Source organism: Phalaenopsis equestris, unplaced genomic scaffold (genome assembly GCF_001263595.1).
Source record: "Phalaenopsis equestris unplaced genomic scaffold, ASM126359v1 Scaffold000541, whole genome shotgun sequence".
In the NCBI taxonomy this organism is placed as follows: domain Eukaryota; kingdom Viridiplantae; phylum Streptophyta; class Magnoliopsida; order Asparagales; family Orchidaceae; genus Phalaenopsis; species Phalaenopsis equestris.
In genome coordinates this window covers 36,400-51,312 of record NW_018164981.1, presented here as the reverse complement: position 1 = coordinate 51,312, position 14,913 = coordinate 36,400, and the positions used below count along the sequence as shown (strand labels likewise).

Genomic DNA, 14,913 nt, shown 5'->3' with positions numbered 1-14,913 from the left:
TTTTTTTACATTTACACCACACAAATCTTTCACTCACATAAAAAATATAACTATTTTAACTTCTAAAAACTGCAATACACTTTTTTCATGTATAAATAAGATTTCAAGAAAGATATGTAAACACATAAGAATTGAGTGGCATTGCAAATTCTCAGGCAGACCCCCAAGCTTTTCTGAATTTGCATTTTCAGCAGTTTTCAAGATAGAATCAACCATTTCCTGTGTTTGAATCAGGAAATCTGAACTAAATTGGGAGAACAAGCTCAGTCCATGCCAGAGAAGACTCTCTAAGAACAGTGTCGACCGACGCGTCGACGCCGTCCTCCAACATTGCACATAATATCTGCATCGACGGCCGCTTCGACGGCTCGGGATCGGTGCAGAGGCTGATCACACTGCACAAAACTGAGAGGTTTTCAATCTTCACATTCTTCATTTCTGGATCTACTAACATTCTCATCTTGTTGGGGTCTTGCAGAAAATCTTTTGCCTGCAAATTCAGTATAGCTGCATTTATTAAAATTATCTATATACTTGTTTCAGTAAATTTTGTTTTTTACATTTATACCATCCAAATCTTTCATATTACGTCAAAAACATCAACATTTTGGCTTCTAAAAGATATAATACGCCTTTTCATGCATGAGTAAAGTAGCTTACAAGTAAGCATTGAAGTTTAGGTGTTCCATATATATTTAAATCTTTCAATTAGAAAATAGGAGCATTTACATAGTTAGCACCCAATTCCTATGTATTTACAAATCTAACACCTAAACTTTATTTTTTTTACATTTATGCCACGGAAATCATTCCTATCACATAAAAAGTACCACCCTTTTAACTTTTAGGAGAAAAACATTTTCATGCATGGGTAAGGTGATATGCATGTAAAAATTGAAGTTTAGGTGTTAGATATGTATATCTATAAGAATGGAGTAGAATGTATGTAAATCTTCCAATTCGAAAATGGGGGAATCTGCGGGCATACCACCAAATTCCTATATATTTACATATCTAACTCCTAAACTTTATTTTTTTATATTTATACTACCCAAATATTTCACCTCTGTAAATCTTCCACCAGACGGATTGACTTGCCAGATTGAAGTTCCTGCTATCACTTTTCCAATAGCTGATACACTCGTCAGACCCATCTACAAAATTCATCCTGACTAGTGATCCTCAAAATCGACAAATAGCCAACATAAGGATCAGCGTTAAAGGAATTGACACAAGCTCCATCATCATGGATCAGCCACCTGACATCCGTGCCGCAATCATTTTAGCAAGACACCGTAGATTGATTTTGTGTCGTACGGTTCATAATTTTTATTATTTATCTTTTTATGTATTTAATGAGAGAGGCAACCAAAGGAGGAGGATGATCAATCCTCGGGGCCTCTCTCTCTCTCTCTCTCTTCTCCCATTTCTAGTAAGAGATTTGATCATCTATTCCAACCTGGTGGAGAAGATTCATCAGAGAAACGGAGAGCTCGGAATTGAAGAACAACTCCATCCTCTTCTTTCAACCTCACTACAAAGATCTCTCTCAGGTTGTACAACCCACAGATGATACGAGATCCAACGTCACAAGAAAATTCAACATCCTGAAAAATACGTCACAAGAAAATTCAACATCCTGAAAAATGCGGTGAGCATTGATTATTTATATCAACATGAACTCCTCCCAACATACAAGCTCTACGCTATGGCAACAACATCGCAAGATTCAAAATTTTAGCATTTTCTGCGGAAATATTAGGGAGTCCCTTCCTCAACCTTTCCTTATTCAATATACAATTTGCCCCTCTTCTTTGTTTTCTCCTCTTCAAACCGACTTTTCCTTTATCTTCTACACAGGACGACTATCAACAGTTCTCGCAAAGGAACCATTTATCATCTCAACGGTGAGTCTATTCATCATTGACGATCAAGGGATAAAGAGATCGCAAAATGATATCGAGGAAGAGAGCTGAGTTTATAGAAGAAACCTACAACCTTCGTAATATAGTTTATAACAGGGAGTTCACGCTCTAAAAGACTTTATGACTACCGATATATATATATCTTTTATTCTCATATTCTTCGTGTAGCAACTTATCGAAGGAACTAGAGAATCAAAAAACTAAATATATACAGATAAATAGTCACCATGGGCCTATAATGTAATAAATGCTCTTTCTTGGACCAATTCCCAACTAATATACATCTAAAGAACCACCATTTTTGGGCCCATCATCAGGCCCATTTCATACCTCGTTAGATTCCACCCGATGGATTGATCTGAAGGATTGATGTTCCAGCTATCACTTTCCAAGAAGTTGATACACTTGTCGGAACCATCCGCCAAGTTCACACAGGCCAGTGATCCTCGAAATTGAAAGATATCCGAAGTAAGGACCAGATTTAAAGAGATTAATACATGCTTCATCATCATTAATGAGCTGCATGACATTCGCATCACGATCTTTCAGCAAAACACCGGCGATAGATTTCGTACTGTAAGGTTCATAATTCTATAATTTTTGCCCTTTATGCATTTAGGGAGGGGGGCAGCCAAAAGAGGAGGACGATCAATCCCCGGGCCTCTCTTTCTCTCTCTCTATCTCTTGTCCCTCCCCCCCCCCTCTCCCCCCGCTCCCCCCCCCCCCCCCCTTCTTTTTTTCTTTCACCTCTAGTGAGAGATTAGATCATCTCCTATTATGACCTACCGAAGGAGAATCATCTGAGAAACGGAGAGCTCGGGCTTGAAAACACCTTCAACATCTTCTTTCACCCTCTCTACACAAATCTCTTAAGTTTTATAACCCACAGACGATAGAGGAACCAACATCCCAAATGGATTCAACAATATCACATTAAAAAATAGCATCCTTTTAACTTTTAAAAAGTAAAATACATATTTTCATGCATGAATAAAATGGTATGTATGTAAAAGTTGAAGTTTAGGTGTTATATATATATATATACATATATATATATACATACATATACACACAAATGAATTGAGAAATATAAATGTAAGCAAATCTTCCAATTAGAAAATAGGGGCATTTACATACATACCATCCAATTCCCATGCATTTACCTATCTAACACCTAACTTTACTTTTTAAGTTTGTTACATCCCAATCTTTCATATCACATAAAAAATATCAATACTTTAGCTTTAAAAAAGTGAAATACACATTCCATGCAAGGATAAAGAGATGTTTATGTAAAAGATTTAAGTATAGGTGTTAGGTATGTAAACACATAAAGATTGAATGGTATGAATGTAAATCTTCGAATTAGAAAATATTAAGGTGGTTGCAATTGGTAAAATCCTTACCCAATCTACAATGCTGCATCTGTCTTTATAATTGGGAGATCTTCCACTTATTAATTCTAGTAAGAGCACCCCAAAGGCATATGTGTTACCTTTCACATCCACATCCCATGTCTCTGAAGGCTCAAGAAAGCCATTAAATAAGCTTCCATTAGATAAGTAGCCTGAGGCATTGTCTGATCTTGAAACAATAGTATTCCATCTTTCAAAATCAACCAACTACAAAAAAGAATTACAAAAAAAGGAATCTTAAAATTCATTTGTTTTATAGAATTTTCATTTGAGAAAATGATCCTATGACTTTTAACAGGGGGGCATTTTAATCTCAGAGTTGATAAAATTGTCAATTTAGTCTCCATATTCTTTTAATATGAATTGAAATAATCTCAAGTGAGGACTATTTTCACTCCCATTAAAATAGTTTTGAGACTACTTTAACATTTTTATAAACTCAGGGATTAAAAGGATTCCATGTAAATAGTCAGGGGACTATTTTGCCGCTTTACTTGATTTCATTTATACGATTATGAGAAAAGTGAGCATTTTAGCCTCGGAGTTTATGAAAATGTCATAATAGTCTCCAAACTCATATAATAGGGTATCAAAAAATCCTCTCTTAAAAAAAATTAGGTATTATTTCAACTTATATTAAAAATATCTAAAGACTAATTTTGCATTTTAATAGATGATGAGACTAAAGGGATCATTTTGACATTTTTCGCATAGATAATGAATATAATAGAAAGTGAGAACACTGCATTTTTTCAGCTTCTATTAAGAATAATAATGAGCACTTTAGCATGATGAACCTAAACTTTCATATGTTTATAATGTTGATACTGAGTCAACAATATACATTTTGCAAAAAAACAAACTTAACAATATTTAAACAAACCTTTGGAGAGAAATCCTCCGTCAAATATACTGCATTAGAGTTGAGTTCAGATATTGCGAATGGAGGCTGCACTTCAGTGTGCAAGTATCTGAGTCCACGAGCAACGCCAATCGCGATGTTCATTCGTCTGAGCCAGGAAAGCAGACCTGCATCACCATCTATGGTTTCGAAGAGATGCAAAGTCAAATCGTCAAGCACAAAATGTCATAAAAGTTATGGGTCAGTTAGAATCACTTCTGATTTTGACTTTTTAAACAAACCGTTAGCATTTCAGCAGGCACCGAAACGAAGCAACATACTTACAGTGGAGATGCTCATACAACGTCCCATTGGATGCATACTCGAAGACAAACATTCTTGAAAATGGCTCATTCTCTTCGCAATAACCAATAAGTTTTGATATGTTTTCATGTTTTAATTTTGCCAAGTTCTCTACCTGAGGTGTAAAAGATTCTTCTGAGTCAAACAATATAAATGGACTTTTATGTAATTTTCCCTTGAGAAGAATCTATATATTCTTCTGATGATGGGAAGTCAGATAGGAAGAGAACAACAACAATAATCATACTTAATATCTGTTAAAGATCATATATTTTCTAAAAGAATGCATCTTATCTGAAATAACATTATTTCTTTTTGAATGATTGCATCTTATCATACATCATCATAATTTTTTTAGCTCATTACATAACTTCAAATATGAAATTAAGTCTCCAAACATAATTATTACATATTTTATTAAAGGGGCAATTATATACAGACCACCCGAAACTTGCTATTTACAAATAAACCACCCTCTTTAATCCATTTTTCAAATTCTCACTCAAATATCAAAATTCATGGTAAAACCCCGAAACATGTTTTTCATTTTTATCAAAGTCGCAATGGTCTGATCATGGCACAAATAAATATATCGACTTGATAGTTCAAAAACATACTAGGTTTTGTAAATAACAATGTTTCGGATGCGATGTATATAACTACCCCTTTATTTTATACCCAAAATCCGATTGCATTAATACTATTTAGAACAATTTAAACAGGGATAAATTTTAAAATAACATATAACAAACATTCAATTAAATATGTAGGCCAACATATTTAATTGTTTTTCCAACATTTCAATCTTTATACCTCCTTCTGAAAGCCAAGCTCAAGATAGCTTGGCCAGTGAGAAGCTGATACTGAAAGAGATATTACAGCAATTTCAGAACCATCCTTTATAGTGCCCTTATAAACTTTACTGTTCGCCGAAGATCCAATAATGTTGCTGAAATCTTCGCAAGCTTGCTCGAGTTCTTCTCGGCTATAAACTAAAGCATTTTTCAGAAATCCATCATCTGTAAATACAGAATTGGTCTGATTAGTATTCGTAATAGCAAAATCATGAAATAATAGAAAAAGAAATAAGGGGATTAACATTCATGGATGTAAATTATTAAAATCTATATATGGAAGTTTTACATGCATACCAATACCATTCAATTCCTATGTATTTACATATGTAACGCGTAAACTTCAGCTTTTACATACATACCGCCATACCTATGCTTGAAAAGGTGTATTTCACATTTTAAAAGTTAAAATGGTAGTATTTTTGTTGTTGTGTGGTGTAAATGTAAAAAAGAAGGGAAATTTACATAAAAACCACACAATCATCTACATATCTAACACCCAAAGTTTGATATTTTACACATATAACACCTTGGTGTCATAAACTTATGTATGAAAAAATGTATTTCACTTTTAAAAAGATAATGGTGGCGGTACTTTTGATGTGATGTAAAGAATTTGAGTGATATACATATAAATATGAATGCTTAGATGTTAGATATGTAAATAAATGAGAATTGTGTGATATGTATGTAATTGCACCAACAAATGAAGTTTAAGTGTTAGATATGCAAATACTTAGAAATTTATTGGTAATTATGCAAATACCCTGTTATATATTTTGCTATTTACATAGATAACACTCTAAACATGAAAATAAGATAAAAAATAGCACCCTCTCTAACTCATTTCATCCCTGAGCCATCTGATTCCAATCACCCCTAATTTGACAACTGTTCAATGAGTGTCTGATCCCAATCGGCCTCTTCTCAAATACATTTTAGTCTCGTATTATTCCTAGTCGGCTTTATTCGTGATCCTACTCGTCATTGTCATGACCATTCTTGGCCTCATCCCTAATCCTAATCGGTCTCGCTTAATCATAATTGACCAGGATAAATCATACTTGGCCTCATCCCCCATGCTACTCAGCCTCATCTACTGAGCATTCGATGATACTCATTACTAGAGTTAACAAAATGTTAGATGATGTAAATAATGAAGTTCTGGTTTTAAATACGTAAATCCTAATATTTTGAATGTTATGTACGTTAATCCCCCAAAAAGAAACATTATTTAAAAGAATAGAAGGAAGAACATTTTGAATGTTACGTATTAGATTTATTACTTGTTATTAGCATTTATTCCCTCATTATTTCTTTTCTATTTGTTTTATTTTTTTCTTCTATTGCATCCATTGTAATTGGGTTTAGATGGCCCTATTTCAATCAATAATATTATACTATTCTATTCCAAATTTCATCATGGAACCAGAACCTAACCCTAAATCCGAAGCCGTCGGCCTCCTCTGTCGGTTCCAGCAACCGCCACCTAACCGCCGGCCTCCTCTGGCTGTTCCAGCAGCCCTCTTCTGCAAGCGCAGCCTTTTGCCTTTCCAATAGCAGCAGGTTTCCGAAGGTCGCTACAGCCACAGATTTCCGCAGGTTTCTACAAGAAGAAGCAGCAACCGCAGTTTCTACAGGCGCTGGTACTTCTGTTTCCAGCAGCAATCGCATGGCTTCTCCTGTTTCCAGCAGCAGCCGCAGATTTTTTTCTGTTTCCTCTGTAGTTCCTTGCAAGTGTCAAAATACCTGCAGTTATAGCAATCTGTTGTGACCCTGGAATTCATTGATGGCTCGGAACTACAACATCTCCTTTGGCTCAGTCGAAATTATGGCAGATTCCTCCAACTCTGAATCATCTTCAGAAAGTGTTTTTGATTCCACTGGAGGATCAACTCCAATTTTCACTCTCTTGCAGACTTGAGGAGTGGAAACCAACATGAATTTCTTAATTACAACCCATAAACTAAACGGCATTAACTTTTTACAACGGTCCCAAACAGTGTCTTTGTTAATCAAAGAATATGGGATGTTTGGTTATCTCACAAGTATGGTTCATGAGCCTCCAAAGACTGACCCAACATAAGGAGCTTGGGAAGCGAAGAACTTCGCGGTCATATTGTAGCTGATCAACTCCATTGAGACTTCAATTGATCTTTCATATATATATACCTCCCTTCAGGTAGAGCTCTCTGAACGACTGTTCGTGATATCTACTCGGATGTAGAAAATTCCGGCCAATTATGCAAGGTATCTAAGAAAATCCGAGAGGCAAAATAAGAGCCAGGGACTGTGACCCAATCCTACAATGACCTTATTGCACTATGGATGGAATGTGACCCGTACTACGACTACACTTAGGATTCTCCAGCCGACCTATTCCTCTTCCAGAAGATTGTAAAAAAGAATCACATGTTCCACTTCCTGACGTGCCTTAACAAAGACCTTGACGAATTCTGGGATTGTATTCTTGATCGGGATCCTCTTCCTTCCGTTCATGCAGCTTTCACTGAAATTTGCCAAAAAGAAAGCCAAAGATTTGTCATGCTCGGCAATTTTACTTCTTTAGTTCTGGGATTGTATTCTTGATCGGGATCCTCTTCCTTCCGTTCACACAGCTTTCACTGAAATTTGCCAAAAAGAAAGCCGAAGATTTGTCATGCTCGGCAATTTTACTTCTTTAGTTGAATCGTCTGCTTGATCGCAAAAAGTGCTCAATCCACATTCATAACATCTCAGACCGATCACCCCACTTGCAATTGTTGTCACAAACCAAACCACACTCGAAACAAGTGTTGGAAACTTCACGATAACCCGACATATAAACCTTCAACCAAATCTTCTACTACCAAAGGGTCTCACGGCGATGTGTGAGCCTAACATGACTCAAGCGACCCTGCCCAAAACATCCAGAAATCCTCTGAATCTTTGAAAAACTAAATCTAGTAATTGATCAAACATCTTGGAGTCAATCAAGTCTCTGCAGATCCATTGACCTCTTAAATCTGACAAGGTACCCTTCCTATGACTCTCGATTTATTCCTCCTCTAGTCCGTTGATTATTGATTCAGGTGTCACGGATTACATGATTGGATGTACACAAGATTTCTCAACTTACTATTCGTGCTCTGAGAAAGATATAGCCAAAATTGTTGATAACTCTTGTAGTTTTATTGCTGGTAAAAGATTGGTTTTACTAACAAACAGCCTAACTTTGAAGCCTGTTTTACATGTTTCTCTATTACAATGTAACTTGTTATCTGTCAGGAAGTTGATAAATGATATCTATTGTGTTGCTAATTTCTTTTCTGATGGTTGTGTTTTCTAGGATTGTCAATCGGGGAGGAAGATTAGAACTGCTAAGAGGATAGTTAAATTCTAATACTTCCAAGTAGAGAGCACAAAGAGTCGGACACACCATTTAGAAGTTGTAACATATCTCAAGCCATTGAATATCTCATTATATTGTTGTATTATTGTTTGGGTCATCCTAGTTTTCAATATTTAAAAATTTGTATTTTTTGAGATTTTTTAATAAAAATCTTTCAAACTTTAGTTGTGAGACATTTCAGTTAGTAAAGCATCACCGGGTTCATTATCCGCCTCACACTTACACACATTTCACTCTTTTCTGCTTCATTCAGAAAAACATATGAGAACTCTCTTGTACTTCCAGCTACACCAATAAACAATGGTTCCTGACATTAATTGATGACCACACTCGAATGTGTGATTTTAAATTTTAAAAAGCAATCAGAAGTTGTTCTCACTTTCCGAAATTCCTATACCTTTGTTATACTCAATTCAAAACTCTCATTTAGGTCATTTGGACCGACAAAGGTCCAGAGTTTTTTAACTCTATTTTGAGTAAATTCTTGATAAGTAAGGATATCCATCATCATATTTCATGTATAAACATTTCTCAACAAAATGGAATAGCCGAAAGAAAAAATCATCACCTTCTCAGCAATTCTTGCTCCATTATCTTTCAATATAATATCATAAAACGATTTTGGAACAATGCTATTTTGACTGTAACCCATCTCATAAACAGAGTCATCTCTAAAATTCATAAGTTTCGAACCTCCTTATCTATCCCGATGTCATGTTTCCCAACCAATCAGGTTTTCTATTGCTCCATTATCTTTCAATATAATATCATAAAACGGTTTTGGAATAATGCTATTTTGACTGTAACCCATCTCATAAACACAGTCATCTCTAAAATTCATAAGTTTCGAACCCCCTTATCTATCCCAATGTCATGCTTCCCAACCAATCAGGTTTTCTCCACATTAGATCCCAAGATTTTTTGGGGCACGGTCTTTGTTCGGAACACTGCCCCCATTCGGAATAAACTTGATCTCAAATCCATAAAATGTATCTTCCTTGAGTATTTGTAACTCAAAAGAGGTATTGATGTCCTGATCGCACCACCAACAAACTATATATGTGTGCTAAGTCTCTTTCTTTGAAAGTGTTCTATATTTTCCTAAATCGGCCTCAAGTGAGCGGAAGCTTGAGTTCTCTGACAATATCACTTATCCTACTCTTATGAATATTCCCCTCATTGTTCATGTCGTTGAAGAATACCCTCTTTTGTTGAGTAAACCATCTCCTCCTCCCACTGCCAGTGTCTACACTCGGCGCACCCGTCCTAATGCTCCTACGATGGAGACACTAACTCCTCACAAGACTTTGACTCCACTCCGAGCAACATCCTCAGCATGAGCCCTCTTCCAAATGGAGAAATAAATTTTTTTATTAAGGTACACAATAAAAAATATTGTCTCTATTTTATGGTAAAATATGTTTATTTCCACATTCTATCACCGACCTATAGAGCATTTTCTACAGCCCTGACGGACCATCAGATCCTTGCTACTATTGAGTTGCTCTTGTTGATCCAGCTTGGAGAACAATTGCAATGGAGGAGACGAACGCTCTTTAGTGAAAACATAAATGGGACATCATAGATTTTCCTCGAGGCAGGACAACTCATTTACCTTGTCCATACCCCGATATATACCACGCAGATGGTATAGTGAGTCAATTCATGCATGACCCCTATGAGCACCATCTTCAAGTTATCCACCAGATTCTCCACTATTTAAAAGTTATAAGAGACCCAGGTTTGTTTTTTCTCCCGTTGCACATCTCGATCTATTGTTGTTTATACAGATGTCGATTGGGTTGAATCGGTTCATGATCGACATTTCAACTCGGGGTATTGTTCATTTATATGGAGCAATCTTGTCATGTAGAAAAGCAAAAAATAATCTATAGTTGTCTGGAGCAGTGTTGAAGCTGAATTTCAGTTCATGTCATTGGGATTCTGTGAAGCTCTCTTGTTATGCATCATGCACCACGAATTTTATATTTCAACATCTGTCCCGTTGCAGTTATTCTGTGATGATAAAGCCACAATCAACATTGCTCACAATCTAGTCCAACATGATCATGCCAAGATTGTGGAGATTGATCTCACAATCTAATCCAGCATGATCATACCAAGATTGTGGAGATTGATAGACACTTATTTATTTTGTGTTATTTTTATACCCTCTAGTGCTCAACTAGCGGGCATCCTCACCAAGAATCTTCCTCATCCTTTGTTCATAAACTTCAATCCAAGTTGAACATGACTTACATCTATGCTTCAACTTAAGAGAGAGTATTTGATTTATTACTTGTTATTAATTTTATTCCCTCATTATGTCATTCTTATTTATTTTATTTTGTTTTATTTCCTCCCTATTTGTTTTATCATGTTTTATTGCTTTCATTTATTGTATCCATTGCAATATGATTTAAATACGCTAACTTCTATCAATAATATTATGTAGCTTTATTCCAAATCTCATCATTATGTATGTAAATAATGAAGTTATGGCGTTAAAATGTAAATCCTAATATTTTGAATGTAATGTATGTCAAAACCCCCAAAAGAAACATTATTTAAGAGAATAGAAGAAAGGACAAACCAATAGATATTGATTCAAGATCCTTCGTCGTTTGTGTTCTCATCCGATGGATTGCGAACTTTGACTTTGATTTGCATCTTTTAATGGTATGAACAATGCAGATTACTAAGAAAACAACAAGAGCAGCAGCAGTAATTGTTTCTAGAATTATAAGCCACAATGGTTCATGTAGACTATGATGGTTAGTCCTGCCATTAGATTGCTCATAAGCCTCCTCTGCAATTTTCTGGCTTTTCACAGACATTTCTGCAAAAAGGAATAAGCATTTCAACTAGAGTAAACTATGAATACAAAAAGTCCCTAGAAGGAAAGGAAGATTTACATATCTAACACTGAAGTTTAATTTTTACATCTATGTCATCTTATCTATACATGGTGTATTTCACTTTTTAAAGGATAAAATAGTGGTATTTTTTTATGTGGTATGGTGGTACGAAGGATTTGGGTGGTATAAATGTAAAAAATCAAAGTTTAGGTATCAGATATGTAAATACATGAGAAGCGGGCGGAATGTATGTAAAGGAAACAAAGTGAAATACGCTTTAGGTAATGCGGCATCTATGTAAAAATTGCAAAGTTTAGGTATTAGATATGTAAATACATAAGAAGCGGGCGGAATGTATGTAAAGGAAAAAAAGTGAAATACGCTTTAGGTGATGCGGCATCTATGTAAAAATTAAAGTTAAATTGTTAGATATATGAATACATAAGAATTGAGTTTTGTTTGTTAATCTTCCAAAAAAAAAGGAAAAAAGGGGACATTTTCATGCACACCACATAATTCTTATGTATTTACATTTCTAACACCCCAAGTTTGATATTTACACTTATAACACCTTGATGTCATAAATTTATGCATGAAAATGTATCTTTCAGTTTTAAAAAGATAATCATGATGATATTTTGATGTGATATTAGAGCTTTGAGTGGTATGCATGCAAATATGAATGTTTAGGTGTTCAATATGCAAATTGCCCAAGAAAAAAAAGGAAAATGAGTTACTGTGAGAAACAAACCTGAACCATAAACAAAGAGTTATCTTAAATTATAGGAAGTTGGTTCAAAGCATTAAAACCTGCTGATTTGTCTCAAAGAACAGATTGTTGTCTGAAATTCTGCAGAGGAAAAAAAAATTATGAAATTGCAGAAAAAAGATCATTAAATTGCAACTTAGCACTTGACAGAAAGAACTCATACAGCTCTTAAACTTGAATTTTGACAAATATATCATTTTACCTATGCATAAGAAGGTACACTTCACTTCTTCTTTTAAAGTTAAAAAAGTGATTTTTTTTTAGATGATATGAAAGATTTAAGTGATATAAATGTAAAAAGTAAAAAAATATAGGCGATAGATATGTAAATAAATAAGAATAGGAAGGTTTGTAAGTAAATGCACCCAAAAACACTTCGGGATTAAGATGATACTTCATAAACTCTCAGATTAAACTACCCCTGCAAAAAATCAGGGACCATCCTGTCATTTTTATCATTAATTTTTTTTTCAGCAGCATCATCACTATTGATAAAACAAACCTTGAGCACAATTCAGACCCTCTAAAACAATGAAGAAAACCAAAAAAAAAAAAAATTACTTGATGGCAGAAATAAAAAAAAAATTCATCTTTCAACTTTTTAAAAAGCAGAATTAGCAGAGAAATAAAACATATTTATTCATCTTCTTTGATGGAGTAGAAGATAGAGATTATTTCTTACAGAGTAATCACAGGCTACTCCACTCAGCTAGCTTTCTAAGAGCTTTTTTGGATACGGCCGGATTCAAAGCTTTGGGTGCTGAAAGTGCAAAAAAAAAAGTCATGAATCGAATCAAGATGTAATTTTGAAGATTAAAAAGTCAAAAAGATGAAATTTTGAAGCTCATGAATCAGCAAAAAGAGGGAAATGGTAAGAGATCATACTTTCTTCCTTGAGAATGGACTCAGAAGGGTTAAAGATTAGGGTTTCCAGTTGGGTCACAACAAGAAGATTAAGAAGAAGAAGTAGAAGAAGCAGCAGCGATCTGAGAAACCTCATTATTTTTACTAATTTCTAGGGTTTAGAAAACTATCCGAGGTAAGCATTCATCTCTGAAGTCTTACACTTTGCTGTGATGACATAATTAAAAAATAGAGAAAATTCAGAGGAGCAACGTGTTAATTCCAAACTTAGGGGCAGTTACACCAGGAAATTTTTATATTTGGATGACCAACCCTCGTGTCAAGCAGTTATGTATCTCATCAACGGACGACGTAATGATCGGTGGATATTCATGATGCAAAGTAACTGTATATTGTAATGTGCTATTGGGATGCATGAATACTCCTCATGAACATATGAGGGCGTATGCTCTTAAGTGCACGAGGGTGTGCGAGTGTAAATGTTATAATGCAGACATTGTGAAAATAATCCAACAAATGCAACCTACTAACTGCAAATGATCGACTTGATCGGACCAATGGCGGCCGATTGATCGGGTCAATAAACATATAGCCGACCAAGCCAAAATGTGTGGTCGATCGATGAATGATGGTCAATTAATGTGAACTGACCGGTGGCGGCTGATTGATCTAGTGGACCGAATATTGTCTATAGAGTCGGGATGTGCAGCCTATGCTTGATCGATATGATTATGTTGGTGGCGGTTGATCGATCAAGTGGACTACAGATGGTCGATGTGACTAGAGTGTGGAACTGATTGATGAAGGGTGGTCGATCATTGAGATACATATCATCGATCCTAACTTGCCAACTTAAATTTTAGTCATTATCACAAACTTGTTCAACCATTGCAACGCTAGAAGATGACAAAGAGGCACGCTTAGAGGAACACATATTATGAGAATAATGTTGAGGGCACCTAATAGATATATTATTAAAATAGATCTTATCCCACAATATTGCAAGAGAAATTAGTGGTATGCAATTTCAACTAGAGGATTGTATAGAGTGATAGTAGAAAGTCATCTTTCATATATAATCTATGTAGTTTTGTCCTATTGCTATGAGTTAGATGCAAGATATAATTTACACCTAAACTTTCTTTTTACCTAAAATTTCATTCAAACTCCTATAAAATTTAATTTTTTTTTGCTATCTTTGTTAAATTTTACCCTCTAAAGTTATGCTTATTTACATAAAAAACCTATTTTTCATAGTTTAAAACACATTTTCATATCTTAAACATTTCTTAAAATAATTCATTTCTTATGTCTAGGGGGTGAAATGCAAATAAAAGTTAGAATCAATGGGCCCCACTTCACACAGAGTCATGCTTCTACATTTAGTACAAATAGGGTTGATATCATGGAGCTTTCATAGGGTTATTATAAATATTAATGAGGCTCTTCTCCTTGCTTTTGTGTCATATTAATTAAGACAAGTCAAAAATAATTAAATTAAATGAAGGATTTGCAAACATACCACATATTTTCTATGTATTTACATATCTACCATCCAAGTCTTACACTTTTTTTATATTTATAACATCTTACTTATTCATGAATATATATATATATATGTAATGTGCTATTG

General features: G+C 34.8%; 1 protein-coding gene across 2 annotated transcripts; it reads right to left on the bottom strand.

Moving 5' to 3' along the window:
• Nucleotides 1-77: 77 nt before the first annotated feature.
• LOC110029032 (probable LRR receptor-like serine/threonine-protein kinase At1g63430) lies at nucleotides 78-13,625 on the bottom strand. Of its 2 annotated transcripts, none has more exons than XM_020731139.1 (9): nucleotides 13,302-13,625; nucleotides 13,099-13,176; nucleotides 12,458-12,497; nucleotides 11,383-11,628; nucleotides 5,358-5,563; nucleotides 4,527-4,659; nucleotides 4,224-4,381; nucleotides 3,332-3,547; nucleotides 78-490 (listed from the first exon to the last, which is right to left on the bottom strand). In XM_020731139.1, the coding sequence occupies exons 4-9, from the start codon at nucleotides 11,624-11,626 to the stop codon at nucleotides 245-247; spliced, it is 1,203 nt and encodes a 400-aa protein (XP_020586798.1). In that variant the 5' UTR covers nucleotides 11,627-11,628; nucleotides 12,458-12,497; nucleotides 13,099-13,176; nucleotides 13,302-13,625; the 3' UTR covers nucleotides 78-244. The 2 variants fall into 2 exon arrangements, with proteins under 2 accessions (XP_020586798.1, XP_020586797.1); XM_020731138.1 differs by having other exon boundaries at nucleotides 12,399-12,497; nucleotides 13,302-13,595.
• Between the last annotated feature and the right edge of the window lie 1,288 nt (nucleotides 13,626-14,913).

Excerpts from the sequence above, each read along its gene's own strand:
- LOC110029032 (XM_020731139.1), bottom strand. The coding sequence starts at position 11,626 with ATGTCTGTGAAAAGCCAGAAAATTGCAGAGGAGGCTTATGAGCAATCT. Across the intron at positions 3,548-4,223 it reads CGGAGGATTTCTCTCCAAAG|TTGGTTGATTTTGAAAGATG; the intron begins GTTTGTTTAAAT and ends TCTTTTTTGTAG. Across the intron at positions 491-3,331 it reads GATGCAGCATTGTAGATTGG|GCAAAAGATTTTCTGCAAGA; the intron begins GTAAGGATTTTA and ends CTGAATTTGCAG.